Raw genomic sequence first — 21,397 nt, forward strand, 5'->3', positions numbered from 1 at the left:
CTTCCCCTTCACATTTGGATTCAAGTCGCAGCTCATCCATTAGTTTAGATGGACAGATTAAATTTCAGGGGTTTGGACAGCAGATTTATCTATTGAGAAGCAGAGACTGAAATTATTTCTCAAACAATTTAGTGCTATTACTTCCCCCCATTTCAAAGACATTCCCACTGCAGAGAGCTCATGGGCTGGGTGAATTCCACTTGGTGAGATGGATTAATGAGCCTGAAATGCTGATGAGCACTGACCTCCCCACAGCTTTTCCATTGCCTCATACGCACCTACAAGCAAGGATTTTGGAGAGTACCTGAGGGAGAGCAACCATTTATTTCAGCACATGCCCATAGCTCCTCACTGGAAGGACTGAGGCAAAGCAAACCTGCAGCGAGCAAAGGTACTTCCCTGCAAGAAGCATCAGCAGAGCTCAAAGGAGCTGCAAAGCCCCCACATAAGCTCACCAGGAGATTCTACCCTGCTCAACAGAGGCAAACACTGAGTCAGGCAGCATCCTTGATCCCCATCATCACTCTCACAGGGCTCGAGCAGACACAGAACTCCCAGGTACCTTACAGGAACTTCACTCTCTCAAAGCAAAGGGGTCTCTCAGATAACAATATTAAGCTCACGAACTGGAAGCCAGAACATACACGGAATTATAAACACAATTCAAACCCGAGGGACTTTGAATTTCACAGGTTACTCTGAAGTGAGAAGGCTCAGACCCAGAACAGCTCTCGGCAGTGCTCAAGTCAGAGTGGGCACAAACATTAACCAGAGCTCCTGGACTTCACACAAGACAGGATGCGTTGGAACAAGGCGAGGACCAGAGGCGAGCACCCCCGAGGTGTCAGACATGAGGACGACGTGGGAAGGGCAAGAGAGAGGGCACAGGCTCAGATGATTAAATCCAGTCAGTCACAGGCGCAGAAGCAGTTCAGTGGCACACAGGAGCACATCCTGAAGCTGCACAGGACTCAGATGCTCCCTGAGCCTTCTCTGCTTGCAGGAGGACCCTGTGCTGGGGGAGCAGCAGCAGCATCCCCAGGGCTGCTGCAGTAATGCACAGCGCAAGCCCAGCACTGCAGGAACATGTCCTGTTTTATCTTAGGAAAGCCTTGCTGACCCCCCAGCTTCCCCCGAGGATGGCCAGGCTCATTTCCTCCATTCCATACACTCCTCTGGCAAAAGAAGGAGGAGAGAAAAGAAATGACAGCAGAGCCCAGGCGCTCACGTCCTCTGGGGCAAACTCCCAACAGCAGTGATGACATTCCCAAAGCTTAAAACCCCTGCTGAGCCCTCCCGGGCAGCACAGCACAGGAGGTCCATTAGGGCTTGTTAACGTCCATCTGTCCGTCCATCCAAGGGTCACCCCATGGTGCATGGGGGCTTTAAATGAGCGGAAGGAAGCTGCAGTTTCCTAAAGCAAATGAGGAGCTGCAGCCCAGAGCAGCACTTCCCTCCTTTGTGGAGCCCTCCCATGTCTGCAGGGCTCTGTGAGGCATCAAGGGAAGTGCTCTCACTGCCTTGGAGCGCTTTATCAGAGATTCTCAGATGGGGTCTGAAAGTCTCTGCTCCCACACCAAAGGTCTGGGCAGCCCAGAATGCAGCAGGTCCAACGGGTTCAGCACCGCAGGTCTGAGGTTTGTGTCACCGAAATCCTCACCACTGAGGATTCCACTCTAGGAAACCCTCATCAAGTTCCCTGCATCGCACCAGGCTGCTGACCCAGCTTCAGAGAGTTATCGCTTAGGATGTCCCAGACAAAGATACCTGCAGAGCCATTCCCAGGAGTAATGAAAGTGCCTGCTCCTCCAGACACCATAAGCATCAAGACCGAGGGAAGCAAACGCAGAGCAGCAGTTGTTTCTGCAGGTCCTGGCCTGCACCAGCACCACGTGGCTGCCAGGACAGGGATAGCAGGGCAGGAGCAGAGGCTGTTTGCAGCCTAAGCTATGGGGAAAACCACCAGGTACCGCCACAGCTTTGGAGGAGTAACCAAGCTGGACCTTCTGAGGGTCATCAGCACCACAGGCAGGCACAGCAAAGGGGTTTCTTTGGGACTTTCCCACAGAGTCAGGGTTAGAGCCTCTGATCTGGGCTGCCTCTGCGGTACACAGACCAAATCCAGGCTCGGCTTTGGTAAGCAACAAGGTCTGAGACTGCACAAAGCATGGGAACTGCTCAATCTGCCCACGTTCGGCACCCTGAATGGAGAGTCCCTTCCACATTCATCAAATCCAGACTTTTCCTCCTCTCTCTGGAAGAGCAGCAGCTCCGGCAGGAGAGCTCGGCTGAGAAAAGGGAGGGAGGAGAAAGAAAAAAGCCAGGTCTTGGCTTTTACTACGGGTGTGAAGTCCTAAACTCCTGTTTGCTCACCAGGGCTCACACTTCGCTCATGAAACACAGCTACAGGTGAAAGATGGGATATGTAAAAAAGGGATTATGATTACAGATGATCAAGAAACGAGACACCTTCCCACACACTGAGTTCCCAGCAAAGAACATGCGAAACATTTGGGGCAAGCCAAAGCATTAAGACGGGACTCGATGTGAACCATGACAATCAAATTGTAACACAGAATTCAGCTGCTGTTAAAGAAAATGAGTAATTGTGTAACCGTGTCCGGTGTTACACTGCAATGACACGCTCACAGGAGCTTTCAAGCACTCCTTGTTCTCCTGCTCCTCAGGCTGGCGCAGGCAATGGGACCGCGATGAGCATCTCACAGGACAGTGATGAGAACAGCCACGGTGTCTGCGGGATGGGGGGAAAGCAGCAGGTCAGGAATCAAGCCTTGTCACGTCAAGTATTGGCCCAGAGCCGAGGGAGCTCCAGGCCTGCAAGGCCGGGCTAGTTCCAGAAACTCACAGAGCCTATTTCTGCCTCTTCAAAACCAGGCTGCCCTGTATAAAGCCTGGAGAGCAGCTCTGAGACTTCGGAGGGAATCACAGGGTGGAATCTGCGGGAGGTGCCTGCAGTAGCTGAATCCAATATCACTTGTGCAAAACTGCCCAAACAGAGGCAAACAACGGCCAAACATGTAAGTTCAATTCCTTTGTATCAGTTTTATAGGAGTCCCATAGGAGCCCAGCTTTAAATACCCACTGATGTCTCCAGACCATCCCAGAGATGATTGTGCCGCAGGCGGCCGCCGTTCAAGGCGCATCCTCATTCCAGGGCATGCACCAGTCTCACTGCAGGCACCATGAGCTTTTCTGTTTTAAAACATCCCAAGAAATCTTATTGCAACAGCTCTGCCATCACATCAATTGCATGTCATCTCCCAGCATCCCAAAGACTTCTCTGGCAAAAGCTTCTATGGATGCTACTGCATTATTCATCCAGCAATTTTTCTACATAGTCATGATTTTGGGTGACCCGCTTCCAATTAGACGCACTTCACTTTCAGAAAGCCTCAGAAATTACAGCTATTGTTGGAAAATGTGCTATTTTCCTCACTTCAGGAAGCGCCAGGTCACCTGCCAGGAAGCAGAATTGCTGAACCAAGGAACCTCCTGACATATTCATCCCACTGCACGGAAGCAGCACCAAGGGAAAGCACCACTGCAAAGCAAAAACCCAGCCATGGAAAACCTTGTAACCCTGCGTTTGCTGTGGCTGTCACCTTTTAAACTGGCCATGGGGGAGATAATGGCCTAGAATAATTGCACAAGCCTCTTGTTCTGAGATCCGCAGTCTTGTGCCCAGACACATCTGGAGGTGATAGTTCAGCTTCCAGATCAGTGCTGAAGGACCCAAAGCTGTAGCTGCTGCTGGCACCAGAAGATGGAGGTGGTCTGCTCATGGTTGCTGACACACACTGACACCATCACCCCGTCCTGGGCTGCTGCCCAAGGTGCCATCTACTCGCAAAGCTTTGCTGCAAATCAGGCCAGTGCCTGACAAGGGGTTCAGTGAAAAACGGTTCCAAAATGTCACTGCAGGGGCTGGGGTGGCACTATGAGGAGCAGCGAGCAAACACTCCGAAAACCCTGCTAACGGCACCAGGTAATGATGCTGAAAGATTCCCCCCAGCTTCTTCCTGAAGAGCTAATTAAAACCAGAACACTACTTTTCACATCACAGATAACCAGTGCAGACCTGCATATAAGATCAAGCTGCATTTTGCAACATTAAGCCCACAAAGTGCTTTTAACAGGTCTCTGGATGCTCCTCAGCCTCACGCCAGCACGCTGGGGCTCTGTGCAGATACCAGCTCCTCGCTGCACGGATGGGGTGGTCTTGGAGCAGCTCAGAGCCTTCTTCACCTCCAATTGCAACAGGGTCACGGGATGCTTCTGGGCCATCCCTGCATTGCTCCTCCATGCACAAGCTCCCACCATGGAAAGAGCAGGCCGGTGGAAAGAGGTAGGAAAGGCAGACCCACACCACAAACCCCTTTACGCAAAGGAACGCTCTCACGGATCACAGGACCTACCAGCCAGCGTATGGAGGCTCCTCGTGCAGGGATAGAGAACAGACCCTGGGTCGCTCAGAGCTTCTTCCCCTCCTCGGTTTTAAATAATGACTGTTTTGTTGCATTTCAGTGTTGGGAAGAACCAAGGCTGTGAACAGACACTGTGAGCTGCAGAACAGCGAGGGCTTTTGTTTTCTCTCATCCTTCAATTGAGGCCCATCAAGATTTCTAGCTCCACATTTCTTCTGCAGAAAACGAAGCTGGAACACAGGGGCAAAAGCAGGAGCAGGAGTAGCACTGTCTGCGAGGTGACAGCCTACCATGAGGGATTGTAACACGTGTGCAATGCACAGGAAACTGCTCAAGCAAGAGTTACAAGTGATGGACTCACAGCTGTGTGCTCAGAACTTCCCAGGCATCAGAAGCCCCCCCCCCCCAAGTCCTCAGCTGGCTTCAGAGTCAGTCCCAAAAACCCACTTGGTGTCCTCATACCAGCTCCAAGTCCATTTCTGTGTATCAGGAGCATGGACACGAACACAGACATGAACACACATTTTTCTTACTACCTAAAGCGCTCGCGCTGCCTCCTGTGATTTGCATTCAGGGTATCGGTTCCTCTGCCTTTCCACACTGCAAGGAAATTAATTAACTGAACAGTAACTGTAAGTATCACAAAGCTTGGGAGGCCAAGACAGGAAACCTGAAGGTTACCCATCTCATTTAATGTATGAGAGAGATAAAAGTCAGAATGAACTTCGATCAGGGGAAGGATGGGCAGGCCATTGGCATTCCTGTGATGTTGTTCTGTTAGTTGGGGGTTTTAATATTACAGCCTATATTTTATATTTACGATATCAATTAAGCATTTTTCTCCACCCTGTGATTCCACAGTTTATCCCTGTTTACACTCACTCAAGAGAGAAAACCCATCAGGAATGTCTCGCTGTAGACAACAAGAAAAGCCCATTATCTCCAGGAGGTGACTTTGCCTCTCTCCGTCCCTGCAATAACACGGCCCTGGTCAAACACAGGTATTTTCCTTGGACTTGCATCTTCCTTGCAAAAGAACATGGCGATGTATTTACAAGCCAGACAGGAACAGTTCCACCAGCCAGTGTGCAGGAGCAAAGCTTACTCTCCTAATTGGAGTATCTAAAATAAACTCTGTGTAATTGCCTTTGCAGAGCAGGGAGCTTTCGGGAAGGTTGTGTTGCTTTTGCTGTGCTGGTCTAATTAATTTGGTACAAGTTGAGCATGGAGATAAGGCCCCAGGGACCTTAGGGCTGGGCTGGACCACTAATGCTGTGCTTCAGCAGGAGGGGTTTGGAGGGGCCGGGAAGCAGCATTCGACTCCTTCCTGGGCTCAGCTACATCTCCCCTCCCAAAGCCGCCCGCTCCACTTTAGTGGGCTGAAAATGATGTGGACATGAAAGGACAACACTCAGAGCTTCTAACGCAGAGGATCAATACATGCAAATAGGCAGCAGCCCTAAAAACGCTCACTGACCCGCACACTAAAGTTACTTTATTGACATCGTTAAGGCAGTGTCAACGCGCAGCTAAACACAGGCTCTTCATTTCCCCGTTTTTGGCAACAACCCTGTCCTAAGTGCCACCCAACTGAAGGTAATTTTTACTTAATGATCTTTCTTCTGCTTTGAATTGATCCTCCTCTCAGCAACTGCCTTCAACAACGCATACTCAGGGTAAGACGGATGGAGAATATTTAAGCACAGAATTAAGGTGCAAGAACGAGCCCAGAGGTTTTTCTCAGGCCAGCACACTCAGTTCTGTGCAGCCCAAAGTAGAAGTTATTAAAAACATTTGTTTAGAAGCCAGCGTGACACTTTTTAAATGTCATACAGCAAATATAAAGACAGGTCTGGCTCCTGTAAAAGCGGCTGTGGCACATATCAGGCTGAGCTGTTAGGAATAAATTGCTCCTCTGCATAATGCAATCAAGACTGTACAAAGAAGGAAAAGAAAAGGCTACACAGTATTTTACAGGGCCATAAACACCAAGGGAAATAAAACATCTCTCTCTAAGGTGTAGCTTTCAATGCAAAAAGCTCTTACTCACAACAGTGCTTCCTCAGGCTCCACAGAGGAAAGGCTTCCAGCTGCGGCGTGCCTCTTGGGGAAGGAGCATAAATAATATTGCATGTAAAGTCATCACGACCCATCGCTTCTGGTTGCATTCAAGAAACAGACTGAGACGTTTTCTGGACCATGCTCCACCACAGCGAGCGCTCCCTGGCCTGGCCTCGAGGAGGGACAGACATCCGTCTGACGGACATCTGCCACGGGGCTCGCATCCCAGCGGGATGAGAAAGCCAAGGCAGCGCGCAGCCTCCCTTCCTGTCCGACGAGTAACAAAGCCCGTCCACCTTGCTTTTGTAACTTGACTCAAACCCACGTGCAGACCACCCCACATCAGCCCGTGGCAGCTCCCCCCAGACATTCACACGCTCAGACCCCAAATCACTGCGTAAAACAGCCCATGTGCTACCAGCTCAGGACAGACCCAGACCCCACACAGAGCTGACCCCTTGGGGTGCCTGGCCCTGGGCACCCAGGGATGCACGCACACGCACACACACACACACACACACTCCTGTCCACTGCTAAAGGAGATTCCTACAGAACCAGGTCTGGAAGCAGCCCACAGCACACACAGACCCACAGCAGCAGCAGAGCTGTCTCTTTGTTTAACGGTTGCCTTAACCCCAGGGCTGTGTTGGCAGCGCCTCAGTCCCACATGTGAGATTCTCATTATCCTTTTTTAAGCCACCATAGAAAAGTTCTGCAAAAGTTCTCTCCCAAAGAACAGCAGAAACGATGATGCCAAAACACCGGCAGGGAGCTCGGAGCCGCAGCAGGGACACGGACCCAGTGGCACGTCAGCTCCATCAGCCCTCATCACCCTGGCTTGTCCCAGAGTGAGGATGTCCAAGAGCCCAGGAGGGCCAATGGGAAATGGAGATGGATCTTCAGCCTCATGGACACTGAAAACGTTAAACCCCAAAGAAAGGAGCCAGAAGGCATTTGGCTCCCTGCAGGGGCTGCGGGTGGGATGGCCGAACGTGCCAAACGGCGTTCGTTCCATTTGAGTAAGGCACCCAGTGGGTGGAAGGAGGAGAAGCTCCACAGTTATTCTTCAGCACTCAACCACATGACAAAGCCTGACTGCTAACGTGACAAAGACAAAACCAAGCAGTTATTAAGTTACCCTGAGCGCAGAGACAAGTTAAATACCCCTTTTTGTCTCTGGTTTCCTCCTGAGCTCTGTCAGGAGGAGCCGCTCCTGCTCCACACAGCTCCTGACAGTCCTGCTGGGGGGAATAACGGGTTCCTATGGAGTGATAACGCTACCTGATGCCTTGTCTTTATCACACAGGATCTTCACACCATGGCACTGTTATTAGAAAGTAGTCTCCCAAAAAACTCCAAATCATAGGAAAAAACCACTCGGAAAAGGGATTTGAGCAGTTCCTCCTTCCACGTGTGCACAAGAGCACTGCTCACTGAAAAAGGACTTGGATTCGCCTCCCCAGGATCAGAACAGGCAAAACCTGGTGGCTACAGGGGAGAGATTAAGTCCTTCGCCCTGCTCCAGCTCAGGAGGTTTAACCCATGAACACGGCCTCCACCTCGGCCAGCTCCTCCCTGCCCCATGGAATTACAAGGCTGCTTTACACCTCCTGAAGTTTTCCTCTCACTCCGTTTATTTACATCCAGTTGAAACAGACATTTAACACTGCTTAGCATCATTCTCCTCCATGCATTAAAAGATAATACTATTGACTGAGTCAGCCTTCGCTGGTGGAGCCCAACGCTGAATGTGGGTTGTGTTTAGTTTTACTTTTGCATCACTGTACAAGGAGGCAGGCTCAGGATACCACCACCCGCTCCTCAGGAATCCTCCTGCTTTATAAATTTTAAAACTTGGGTATTTTAAATTCGCTTTCAAGTCTATGAGGCATCAGAGAACGCTTCAATCATGGGTTTGTGCATCTCCCACACTCCTGAAAGCAACGGCTTCCACGCCTGCTCCTCTGACTGCCCGCAAGGAAAAATCAGATTCTCACATCACAGGATGCCAGGAGCTGGCTCTTCCAGAAAAACACCAGAGAAGCGTCACAGAAACACTTCCCTGCACTGCTGCTCCCTGCTGCAGGCTCCAAGCTGCAGGCGAGGCACCTGCCTGGGGCACAGCAGGATCCCGATCCCGGGAATGACAAGCAATGGAAGGGAACCAGTGCGGGCGGATGCACCCCAGCACAGAGCTGCAGCCCCTGACGAACACAGCAAGAGCTGGGTTACAACACAAACACCTTCATGAACAACCCAGACGTGCTGCAGGCACCTGGCTGAGATGGCACTGACTGAAGCGTCACAGCCAGTGTGGGTACCACATCGCCATTGGGCTCACAGGGACCCCTCACTGGAGGCTCTTGCCCTCCCTACTTCAGCCTGAGACGAAAGCCAAATCATGGCCTGCACAGAAGTGGCAGCCTGAAAAACCATGGCCAAGCCACCCCATAAGAGCCCACCATGGGGAGCTGGCTTGGCTCTGGGTCCTGCACCTGGAGCATCCCCCATCCAGGAAAGCAGAGCTATTTCCAGCACATAGTAAATAATCAGCCCCACAGCAAGCCCAGCTCCACCCAGGCAGTAGGACTCATCTGGCAGGGCGAACCATGCCAGAGAAACATTCAAAGAGAACCCAAAGCGGGCAGGGGGACTCTTGGCTTTGGGTGAAGGCTGAAACAATAAAACAAAGGACGCTCGAGTCTTAAATGTCCATCAGAGTCCCATATCCCGGCACCATCCTTCCCCGCTGCAAAGGAACAGATTTTGCCCACGCTGCCAGAATCACCAGGAACTATGAAAATGCAATGAGGCTCCATCCTGCATCAGTTAACTCATTTATTCTTCCATAGAGCCGGTCTCCACCCCAGCAGCTGTATGCTAATTCCTCAGCGCTGCTTTATTATCGCTCAGAACAGATGTTTGAGCCGCTCCAAAACCCAGAGGTTACAAACCCCATTAACCCGGTGCGGGAGGCGCTCAGCACTGTGGGAGCACCGGCTCTGCCCTCCTGCAGCCGGAGAAGCTGCTCCTCCAGCGCGGCACCACCAGCAACTGGGGATGGGACCTGGGGAACCGACACACTGGTAATAGACAAAAGTACCCCCAACCACCACAGGACAAAGCTGGAGAGTCCAAGGGTGGGATGCGATTTACAGGCTTGCTCCAAAAGCTCAGGGAAATCAGCTCCTTTCAAAACCTCAGGCACAAATGCGGATGCTATAACCTCTTCTCCCTGGTTTTGAGGGGGTTCTGTCTCTGCTGGGGTGCGTGTGCAAACACACACAAGACAAACCCGACTGCGAGAGGTTTAGCATTCCCTGTGGAGTGGGTTTCTCCAGTGCAGCCCAGTGTGGCTCCTGGAGTAATTAACGCCAGAATCTATTTATGAGCTTTGCATAAATTGTTCTTTTCTGAAGGAAAGCTGTTCAACACGTTGGCAAATATAATTAAGAGGGAAGGGGGGGCTGACAAAAATCTGGAATTAAATCTCTAATTAGAAAGAGCTTTTTGTGACAACCTGGCTAAAACCCCCCTCTCGAGCAGATACTGTACCTTCATTAAAGCTTTTTCATTATCTCTCCTGAGATAACTGAGCCATCAATACAGTGGAAGTTTACCTCTAACCTTCATCGCTCCTAAGAAAAACAAGTGTGGAGGCATCCCTCCACATGGGTAAAGCCTGGGGACATGCAACCGTGACGCACCAAGGCTGTAACACCTTTGGGCAAGGGATGAGCAAAACCTCTGCGTGGCCGTGGCTGCTGCATCAGGTCTGCATCGCTGCTCCTCACCTCCCAGGCATGGGTCATGGTGCAAGGAACAGGTTTTGCTGTCAATAGCTCAGGATATTTGATCAAGTTTGCCATATCTCAGACCCAGTCCTTGCTCCACCAGCACAAACATCCCACCCCTGCCACTGGAGAAAGCAAAAGTGAACTGATGCATGAGAACAGGTTAAAGCTAGAGAATAAACCGCCATGTTGGAGAACTTCCAGCACTTGGAGACCAAACCCAGCACCCAGCCCGCACCACTGTGACATGAATGTGCAGAGGGCAGGATCCCATCCAGCCGGACCCCAGATCTATTTATTCCTAAGGTATTTTAGAAGGCCCATAAGAAAATCTGGTTTCACATAAAACTCCCTGCACTCAAGTAACGCGTTCTCCTGCATCTCAGCTGGTTCCGCAAGCAGAACATGACCGCCGCTGCGAGGTGCTGGGTGACATGGGACAGGGATGCGGGGGGCAGGAGGCGCAGGGACACCTCCCTGGGAACATCAGCAAACCCCAGTGCAACACCCGCACTGCTCCTCCTGCAGCTTCGCACAGGAAAGCCCACCCATGCAAAGGAGCCCAGCGCCAACAGGCTGCGTCCTCTCCTCCAGGGCTCACCCTGGAAGATCCCGCACGTGAGAAAGTGCTTCCCAGGAACACAAAGGCTCTCGATGCACTCACACGTCTGCCCCAGCGCTGCACACGTTTCCTGTCCTGGGGACAGGCCATTCAGCCTGGGATTTCCAGTCTTTAACTCCCTCCAGCTCTTCAAAACACACCATTTTACTTACACATACCTCCCATTGCACACATGCATCTGTACCTCCCACTCTTGCTGTTCTGCCACAGACATGAGCCCAACCTCTCAGTGGCAGGGCTCTGCTTTAAGGAAAACCTGTATCCCCGCAGGAACCTCGATGCTCCCAGCTCAGCTGTGAGCATTCCAAATGCCTGAAAAACCCAAAGGAGCCAAACAGCCTCTCCTAGAAAGCAGAATCAGTTTACACAGACATCTCCCTCAGAGCAGCCCAAGGACGCATCCTCAGCAAGGACACGCTGATGGGTCTCGAGCCAGGCGCTGCCACAGGGCTTTCCCCTGGGAATGGTGGAGCTCATCCCATTCACAGCTCTCGTGCTGCACCGGCTCCATTGCAGAGCACAGGACGCAGCGCTCCCGGGATGCTCCTGGCTCAGGCGGATGCGGGTTTTCCACGCAGCCCAGCACTTCTGTCATGCCCCCGAGTTCAGCGGCTCTCACAGACAGCTCTGTGTTCGCAGCAGTAAACACAAATCACTCCTCCCACTCCTCCCCTTCTTGATCCACAACCCTCCTCTGTTCCCTCCTCAGCCCCTTTCCAATACCAGATGTTCCATTTAGCTCTAAAGCACTATAAAACACAACAAAAGATATGAACGCTACAAAAGAGCCAATTTACTCCTCCCCTCCATCAGTTTTAAAGTGTATGCTTGAAGAGAAAGAGCAAGTTTCCTTTATGGGCACCTTCCAACCTCCCCATCTGTCAAACCCAACCCCTGTGGGCAGAGCTGTGGCTCCAGTGCAGGCAGCAGCCAGCAGCTGCCCCAGATGGAGCTGGGCAGGGCCCAGAGCTCATTGCAAGCAGGGGATGCACGCCCCAGAGGGCAAATCCCTCCCACGTTCAACCCTGCTCTCATCACATCCAAGGGCAGCATCTCCCTGCACCAAACCAGGCTCACCCCATCAGCACAGCCTGGGACAGAGCACGGAGCTGAGGCTGCTCCTGACCAGGGTGCACAGGGCACCCACAAGATGGGAATGTTCCCCAGGTCCAGCAAGCCTGGCAAATCCAAGCCTGAGAAGCCAAGCAGCATCATGGCAAATGAAAGCGGATTTAGATCTGGGTCTCTACCACGGGCAACGCTGCGGAGTCTGCGACAGGGAGTTCACTGGATCGCACCAGCGAGGAGCCAAATGAGCAGAGCAAGTCAGGATATGACTCAGGCTGGTGTCTTTCCAAGGAGGCAAAGGAGGACCTTCCGGCTCCATCCCTGCTGTCCAGACGGGGCAGGCCCTCGGGTTACGAAACAAGAACAGACTTCACATCGCCTCCAGCTCCCCCAGCACCGGCGAGGGCAGGGCGGAAGCGAGACAATGGGCAGCAGCATCCTCCGCTGCAGCCCCCCACACCCCGGGTTACAACAGCCGGGTGACAACAACCGCTTCGGGACTTCAGAAGGAAAGGGCTCCTAAAAGGGGAGTTGCTCCAAAGCACGTTCTGCAGGAGCTGTCAGGCAGGCTGAGTTTGATGGCCAACAAACTGCTGCCCTCCAGTGACTTCTGCTGAGGAAAAGGGGGTTTTACAGAACAGGAGGGCTTTGAGCCTCCACACAGCTCAGCAGCCTGACCCATCTGCACCCGCATGTTTTCCAATCTCCTTCTACAGTGGAGTCCTTCTGGCTGTTACTAGAGCGAGAACGCCCTCTGACACCAGGAGAGGACTCAGATGATCCAATTACCTGTGACAGATGTGTCCCTGTGGAAACCTTTCAGGGCAGGGCATCTTAGCTGAGCCTTAGCATTAACATGGACTGGACTCAACAAGGCTGAGCTGCTCCAGAGCAGGATCCAGGTCAAATCCCCCCCAGGAGCAGCAGCATGACAGAACACCCGTGTCCTGGGAGCAGGCTCAGCAGGCACAAGGGCACTGATAAACTCGACGTGTAGGAGACCCAGGGAGAGGAGCTCGAGCAGCACAGCTCTGCCATGCACAGCCCCCTGCACCAGACAGGAGACCCCAGCCCTGCCTCACCACCAGCACGAGCATGGGTGGCGAGGGGTGGCTCACTGAGTTGTACCATGGATGGAGCCCAGCCCTGAGCTGCCATCAAAACAAACAGAAGCGGTGGGGAAAGACTCCGGTTTATCAGAAACAGAGCTTTTTCCAGGGTCCTTCGTGAAGGAGAGATACAACACTGGGAGAAGTGGCATCACTGACACTGAGCCTGAGGCTGCCAAATGCAGACTGTAATTAACAGCTGCCCTGAAGAAGGTTCTTCCCCTCCAAAAGGGGCATCGGAGGGCACAGCTTCGAACAAGCAGGACACATGATGGGGGTGGCCCTGGAACCCAGGAGGTTGCTGAGCGGTGACACGAGTCACCCCAGGATGGGCCACCCCGGGACGTGGCGAGAGCAGAGCCCTGGGGCTGATACCCCTGGATCAGAGCCCCGGGTCTAACACCGACAGCAGAGCTGGGGGTGACTCAGGGCAGGGACAGGGCCAGTGCTCATGGAAGCAGCACTGTGAGCCCCCAGATCGGGGACTGCGTGAACACCAGAGTAGGTCACCCTGAGGGGGCACCAGCAAGTCACTGGGTGGGATGGGAGACTCAAAAGCTATGCTGGCTGCTGGGAGAGCAGCCACAGGGACCCTTTTAGGATCTCAGAGAGTCCAAGGGATCCAGCTGATGTCAAGGGCAGTGTGAGGGAGGGGAGAAAGGGAAAGAAGAACAAAAAGCTGCTGTGGAAGGGGATCCATGCTTTGAAAATCAGAGAATCTTCACATCCAGAGGTGCTGCCAAGCTCACTGAACCCCACCTGAACCAATGGGACCCTGGGGCTCCCAGCCCAGCCTCTGCTGCTGGGATACGTGCGAGCAGGGGCCACTAAACACGGACTTAGGGGGAGTCAAGGGGAGAAGGCACAAAGCTGCAGGAGGAGGTTTGTCTCTTTAAGGGGGGGCAAGGAAGCCGATCAAAACATTTGCCCTCAGGTCAGTTCGGAGCAACTTTCTTGGGCCAAACCCAGGTCCCTTCTGGCTCCACGTGAGCTGGAGAGCAAAAAGCCCATGGGAGATGGGCAGCGGTGAGGTGGGGATACTCAACACCCCCCCCCCATGTAACCACAGCCCCAGCTCACATCCTGCCTCATCCAGCCTCAATTCCTGCAGCCCCAATTCCTCACCCAACACAGGGATGGCCAGCAGGAAGGAGGGACAAGCTGAGCATTGCTTACAGCTCATCAGCATGCTGCTGAGATAGAAGGCAGCTTCCAAGACTGGTCCCAACTTGAAAAGCTACCAAATTGCCTGGTTTTTTGGCTTTGTGCTTTAAAGGCACCTATTCATCCGAGTGTTCCTGCTAGGTTTTTAATGCAGGTATTTAGTGCCCATCAATCATTCCAGGGGGAAAGAAAAAAGTTTTCACTGCTTTTCATGTTTCTTGGCAGAGCCAGCAGGATCCATCCGACACCTTCCGCCTTCTCCTGCCCAACAGGACTCATAGGAGCTGCAGGTTCAGTTAGAACTTGCAGCTTGGCCAAACAGCTAAAAAGAGGGTACTGCCTCCAGCTCACACCAGGTTTTAGGGTGCTCTTTGACACGCAGGAGGCAGGAAGGGGGCTGGGAAGAAAGCCTGCAACCAGCTTCTATTTGCAAGGGCCTCACAAGACAGAGCACCTTTTTTCCCTTTGTAAAGCTCAGCACATCCAAACGGGAAGTCACTGAGACACAGTAAACAGGGATATGTAATGAGGCCATTTTTTATAGCCTGTTTTGGAACAGAACCCAATTTCAAGAGGCAGAGAGTAAATAAAAAGCCAGAGAACCTGAGCAGGGTAAATGAGAAAGTAGCTACACAGACCCTGCTCAAACAACCCACTACCCCGAGAAGACAATCATATTTAGCTGCTATCATGACATATGGAAGTAATTACAAGCATTGTGGCTATAAAGCCTTTAAGTGGCATGTCAGAAATCCCAAAGCCTTGTGAACAATTACGGATACCAAATAGGCCAACGTGCCTTCATCTCCCCCACAGCTGAGGGAAGCAGTTGCCACAAGCCACCCTGTTGTGACAGCAAATGAATCCTGGAATTTCAGACTGGTTTGGGTTGGACGAGACCTTAAACCTCACCCAGTTATAGCCCCCTGCCACACGCAAGGACACCTTCCACTAGAGCAGGCTGCTCCAAGCCCCATCCAACCTGGCCTTGAACGCTGCCAGGGATGGGGCATGGTGATAAGCACCTTCATCACTGATAAACAGGACTTTGGTATCAAATTATTGCCATCCTCCAGACCCTTCTCCAGGCTCCCCGCACAGCTCAGCCTGGCGCAGGTGGGACACCCATCAATCCCAGGCAGCCAGTTGTCTGTGTGGCTCCTTAATAAGAGCAGAACAGAGCAGTGGGCAGCCAAGTCATCACACCAATTACATCTGCTGTGTCTCAGCAGTCTCGAGAGCCCCAGTAGAACCTCCAGGCGCTGCAGACCGAGATGGATTATCTCTAGGGAGATGTCAATACGCTTCAAAATAAGAATCCTTAATGAGCTGCCCATTACTGCTAACTCAGAGTCTGCACACACAGATACACACATTACATACACGGCTGCTTCATTTCAAGTATCCAGAAGATTCTGAAGCAGGAAAAAAATGAAGACATTTAGCAGTGCCCAGCCTGACTTTAGAAGAAGGGTGAATGCGACATGTTATCAACAGCAGTCTTCATATTAAATCCTGTGATCAAGCCCTAGAAAGGTGCAGCTGCTTCGCTATAGAGAACAATTGCCACTTGTCCCATTATAGAATCACAGAATCCCAGCCTGGTTTGGGTTAAGGGACCTTAAAGCTCATCCTGCTCCAATCCCTGCCACGGGCAGGGACCCCTTCCACTGGAGCAGCTTGCTCCAAGCCCCTGTGTCCAACCTGGCCTTGAGCACTGCCAGGGATGGGGCAGCCACAGCTTCTCTGGGCACCCTGTGCCAGCGCCTCAGCACCCTCACAGGGAAGAGCTTCTATGTAAGGAGGAATGTCAGTGTCGTGGCAGGTAACACCACAACAGTGTGCCCAGGCAGCCAGGACAGGGGCAATGGGAGGATGGGGCATAGAGGCTCCCATCTTCAGAGGTGATTCCTCTTCAGAGGTGAGCCCCACCTGCAAAGGTGTCCAGCACCCACAAGGTGTCTGCTCAAGCAGGAAGCCCCCATCTCAGGGTTGCACTTCCCTGCACGCATCAGATTCACAAATGATCAATTTTATCCAAGGCAAATGCAAAAGAAGCTGAAAAATAACAACAATCCCCAGAGCAAAACTCACACACCAAGCATCAACCTCACCCACACCCGCAGGGCTCTACTGCACTTACTTTTTATGCCTCATCATGCTGAAACACCAGTGAGGAGTCACTTGATTTGTATCTGACCATAGAGTTAACAACATTACAACTGCAACCTCATTATCGATGAAAACCCAAAGCTGGGAGATCTCCATCTTATAACTGGAGCTTGGGATGCCAGAGCGGCTGCCCCACAGCGCTGGGGGTTAGGGCTAGATACTGGGGAGCAGGGAGGGAAGCGGGATTCTGGAGGCGGCTCCGCACAGAGCTGAGGAGAAATCCTGCACAGGGGACACAGCTTGAACTGCACCCCCGAGCTCTGACCACAGAACAGACACAAGGATCAATCAGTACTGAGGGCAAATGCACTCATCCACCCCTCCAGAGACAGCCCCTCCAGCCAAAGCAATCAGCAGAAATGGAGTTCTTCTCCAGGCCCGTTGCAGGGCACGTGAGGCCAGAAGAGAAGCGAGCTTTAGGACCTTCTTCCCGGTTATTTTGTTAGTGTCTGTGGAGGTTCGGTACCTTTGGGTCACCCCATCCTCACCCTGCCAGGCTCCACCGAGCACCAGACTCGGTGCTTTGGAACTGAGCAGGAAAGCAAAGCAAACTGGAAACTGCAACCCACGGAGGTGATTTTACTCCTTTACTTGTTTGTTTAAGCACAAATAAACCACTGCTGTGTGGCCAGCCCGGCCCTTCCACCAGCCTGGGCTCCCTGCGGAACGGGCACGGGAAGACTTTAGGAGGACGGGACAAGGGTTCAGCTCTCCACAGCACAGAGCACACATCCTGCAGCCTCACCCATGGCAGGAGCAGGACCCAGTGCTCCAGCTCCCTTCCGCTCACCTTCCTCACACCTTCCCCGGCTGCAAGAACAAAGCAGCACGGAAGGGGATTAAAACCACACAAACACGCACACCTCAGTGTCTGGATCTTACAGCATTTCTTTGCAGAGATGTGATTTCACCGCTGGCCTTTGAAACGATGCTCACCTCAGGCAAAAATCTGTTTCTCATTACACACCTGCACAACCCCATTTAATTCACTGAGAAAGGTGGATGACAGAATATTGCTGGGTGTTGCAAGGCGAGCACAAGTGTCTTGCCCCCTGGCATTTTGACTGATTACTAAAACCCCGGTAATCTCTGCAGCAAGGCAGAGCTGTGAGCAGCCCAACCAGATAGAATGTGCCTTTATCACCAAACACAACCTCAGAAGTTTCCAGGCGCATTCTGTCTCGTGCATCCCTTCTGAACACATCACAGCTGCGTGACAAAGATGGGTTCCTACACTCTTCTGCTGGAATTTGGCCTGGAGAGACCAAACCATTCACAGGCCCTTCCCCACAGCTCCCAGGCTGCCAGTGCAGCAGAGGCACCAAGGTGAAGAGCAGCAAGATGCCTCCTGTCTTTAGCTACCCCAGGGGAGAAGCCAGATTCCCAAATCCAGGAATAGCCAGAGAAACACCAAACACATAAGAGCAAGCAGAACGACTCAAATCTAGACTGACTTGGGTCCCATCCCAGCTGAGGACAAGCACCCATAACATACCAGACAACGGCTCTGCACATCCCCAGGGCTCAGCTTCCTTCAGATTGTGCTGGTCTGTTCTGACCTCTGACCACCAGGTCCTGACCATCGACCCCTGAACACTCCTAAAGCTGGGAGCACCCAGGTGGGGTGAGCAGAAAGTGATTTCATTAAGGGCAGCTGGGCTGCAAACAGCTCCAACAAGCATCACCTGCCTAGGCAAGGGTAGCAGGAGCCTCTGCTCCAAGCCACCCCTGGGATCTTCCCCTAGATCACAGGCACCATGTTTCAACCCCTTCTGCATTCCCCACAGGGAAATACCGAACCAAAATTAGGTTTGTAGGATCACAGTATTTCCTTACAACTAAAAAAAGCAGCGCAGTGCCATTCCCAGCACGTTCTAGGAACGCCCCAGTCCCCTACACCTCCAGCTCCAGCACAACAGTTTATATTTGGAAGCATCACTCTGTACGGAAGACAGCTTGATCAGTTTATAGCCTGGAAAGCCAAGAGGAAATCTCAGGGCATTGTTCCACCCGGGGAAGAGCCTCTGGGGCTGTGTTGTTATTTACTCTGCACCAGCAGCTTTCACGGGCTGGGTTCTCCATGGGGCTGAGGCTTCGCACCCTGGCGCCATGCAGGATCGGGGTCTTTGGCTCACGAGCAGCCCCATCCCCACGTTCAGAATCCCAAAGCACAGCCCCACGTCCCAGTCCCCAGGACTGCGTGTCCTGGCCTGCAGCAGCTCCCAGCACCCAGGGTCACGTCTGGCTGCACGAGGAGGCCCAACCTGCACAACACCATCACCCTGGAACACAACTCCAGGAGGAGGGAGAGGCGCTTGCCGGGGAGGCAGGGGCTGCCACAGCGCAGCTCCAGAGCTCGTGTTCACCTTATGCATTATTCATCTCCCAATGCTTTAATAAAGTTAAAGGGAGTCTCGCATGCCCTTGCTACCAGGAAATTTCCCTTCGCTTTTACCAATAACGCCTGTGGCTGCTCAAAACCAAAAGCCAGCAGCTGACATCCACTCATCACATCAGGGGCCGCGGGCAGGGGGACACAGCACCCCACTGCAGTTGTTTCTGATTTTCACTTCCCGATTCCCATGCAAATGCCGCGCCGCTCGTCTTGCAAAACCAAGAGCCGAGCACCTAAACCCCGACCGCCCCGACATGGGCTTCATTTCTGTTTTCTCCCGTTTGCTCAGGCCTGCTCCCACCGAAACACCAGGACCTGGGAACACCTCCAGGGAGGGAGCCCCGAAGCTTCCAAGGGCTGGAAGCCGTGTGCGGTGCAGGGAGAGGGGCCCGAGCCGCTGACCCGGGGCCGGGCTCACCGGTTACCCCACGGCACATGTGGCACGGGAGCTCCGGCCCGCGGGGACAGGACGGGACCAAGACCGGCACCGCGTGGCCGGGCTGGGGACAGGGCTGCAGAGCACCCCCGTTAGCGGGGTTTTGGGGGGGGGGGGGGTCTTGGCTTTATTTTCTTTCTCGGTCGTGGTGTAGATTTTTTGCTTATTTTGCTTTTAATCTTCCCGGCCAAAGTCCTGTCCTCGAGGCAACGCCGCGCGCTCCTCCAGCACCCCAAAGCACAACTGCTGCTTCGTTAACCCGCCCCGGAGCCATCCCCATCATCTCCTCCTCTTCGCCCTATTATCTGCTTTTGTTCCGCGATGACTGCGCACAGAACGGGGATGTTTCCCTCTGTCCCGGGGGGTGTGGGGGGGGGTCCCCCGCCCCGGTTCCCACCGCGCTGCCCTCCCCGCTCCCGGCACGACCAGGGGCAACCCTGGGATGCAACGGGGGCCCGGAGCAGCCGGCGTCCCGCGCACCCCCAGAACCCGCTCCCATTCCCCGTCTCACCAAGTTCTGCAAAGAGCAACACCTCGCCCGGGGCAGGGCGCGCTCTGGCCCCGCACCCTCCTACCTGGGACATCTGGGGCCTGAAGTTGATGTCCTTGAGGTCGATGGAGCCGGGGGAGAGGTTGTGCAGCAGCTGGCAGAGCAGGACCCCGTCCCGCAGCGCCTGCGCCAGGTCGAAGACCACGGCCGATGGCCAGACCACCCGGTGGTTGGGGGGCAAAACTTTGCAGTCGATCAGCCAGCGGCCGCACTGCCGCCACTCCTCCATGGCCGCCGCCGTGCTCGCGCTCCGGCCTTCCTCCTCCTCCTCCTCCTGCGGCCGCCGCTCAGGGGCAGCGGGCGGCTGCTCTGCTCCGCGGCACCGCGCTACCGCCCCGCTCCATCGCCGCCCGCCGCCCGAGGAAGCATCGCTCCGCGCCGGGGCTCTGCGGAGGAGGAGGAGGAGGAAGAGGAGGAGGAGGAGGAAGAGGGGCGGCGCGGAGTTTTCCGGCCGAGGGCAGCCCCTGCCCCCGCCGCGGCCCCTCCGCCCCCCGGCTCTACGCGCGCCGCATCCCCCCGGAACAAAGCGGGGGCTCCGGACACGGCACGGACACGGCGGCGCTGCCCCACGCTACGCGCCCCCCGGCCCCGCGGAAACCTGCCCCCGCCCCGGGCAGGCGGGAGGAGCCGCCCGGCCCCACCGCCCCTTTGTCTGCGGGAGCCCGGCCCCGGGGGGGCCCTCCCGCCGCCTTCGCTCTTCTCCCAGTGGGAACTTCCCCCTCGTTCCCCCTTTCCGTGTCCCCTCGCTCCCTCCCGCCGCCGCCCCCCGCTCACGGAAGCCGAGGTGCCGCTGCCGGGGCCCCCCCGTCCCCTGCGGGACCCCGCTGCCCGCACACACAGGACGGGCTTTGTCCGAGCGCGCGGTCCCGGTGTTCCCCCCGTGTTTGGGCTGCAAACACTGCAGGGAGAGGTTTAACCCAGACACGCGGTCGGATTCCTCGAGTTTTAAGCATAAAGACAACTCCCTTGATTAATTACCGGGGTATTTACTAACAGCCTCAACTCCCGGCCATTAGCTCCTTGGCAGCAAACTCCTGAGAAATCTCGGGTTTTCACTGGTGATTTCCACCCAAATCAGTGCCGTTCAGAACAGCCCCTTTGCAAATCTGCTCCGAGTTTGCTTCCGAGATCCTCTCCCCAGAGTTTGCCGATTAATTTCCAGCCCGGCTTCCCAGATCAGCAAAACCGGAAGCCGAGGCTGGGACGAAGGGAAGCTCTTAACCTGGATGTCAAGCAAACGCTGCTCTAATCTCTTCCAAATGGAGCCAAGTGGAGATGAAGAAGAAAGAGTGACTGCCGGCACGAGCCTTCAGTTTCAGCAGAGGAAGGAGGATCCCTCCAAAGAACAAGAAACAATTGTTCAACATTCCCAGCACAGCTCGGCAGGCTGGTTAGTTTGAATAAGACCCTTTTAGCCTGATGTGCTCAACCTGCCTCGGTCGGGTGCATGTGATGCCGAGGGGTGGGATGATCCAAGGAGGAGCAGATCCATACACCCCAGTCTCACAACCAGAACCCCACTGGCCCGGGTGCACTCTGGGGTGACTTCAGGCCCCAGTTCCTGGTATCCCATGGATGTGA

The 21,397-nt window shown here is 54.0% G+C and overlaps 1 protein-coding gene across 3 annotated transcripts in view; it reads right to left on the bottom strand.

The window, feature by feature from the left end:
• VAV2 (vav guanine nucleotide exchange factor 2) overlaps positions 1-20,352 on the bottom strand; it is a 103,779-nt gene extending 83,427 nt beyond the window's left edge. For 2 of the 3 annotated variants that reach the window (XM_061476871.1, XM_061476873.1), the window contains exon 1: positions 19,842-20,352. In XM_061476871.1, coding sequence (XP_061332855.1) covers positions 19,842-20,045 — 204 coding nt within the window. In that variant the 5' untranslated portion in view covers positions 20,046-20,352. The remainder of the gene's footprint in view (positions 1-19,841) is intronic. The other variant, XM_061476872.1, reaches the window with a different exon arrangement.
• Between the last annotated feature and the right edge of the window lie 1,045 nt (positions 20,353-21,397).

This window comes from Pezoporus flaviventris, unplaced genomic scaffold (genome assembly GCF_033815535.1).
Source record: "Pezoporus flaviventris isolate CSIRO_AGI_PZ_B2104156 unplaced genomic scaffold, CSIRO_AGI_Pfla_v1 ptg000097l, whole genome shotgun sequence".
Taxonomy (NCBI): domain Eukaryota; kingdom Metazoa; phylum Chordata; class Aves; order Psittaciformes; family Psittacidae; genus Pezoporus; species Pezoporus flaviventris.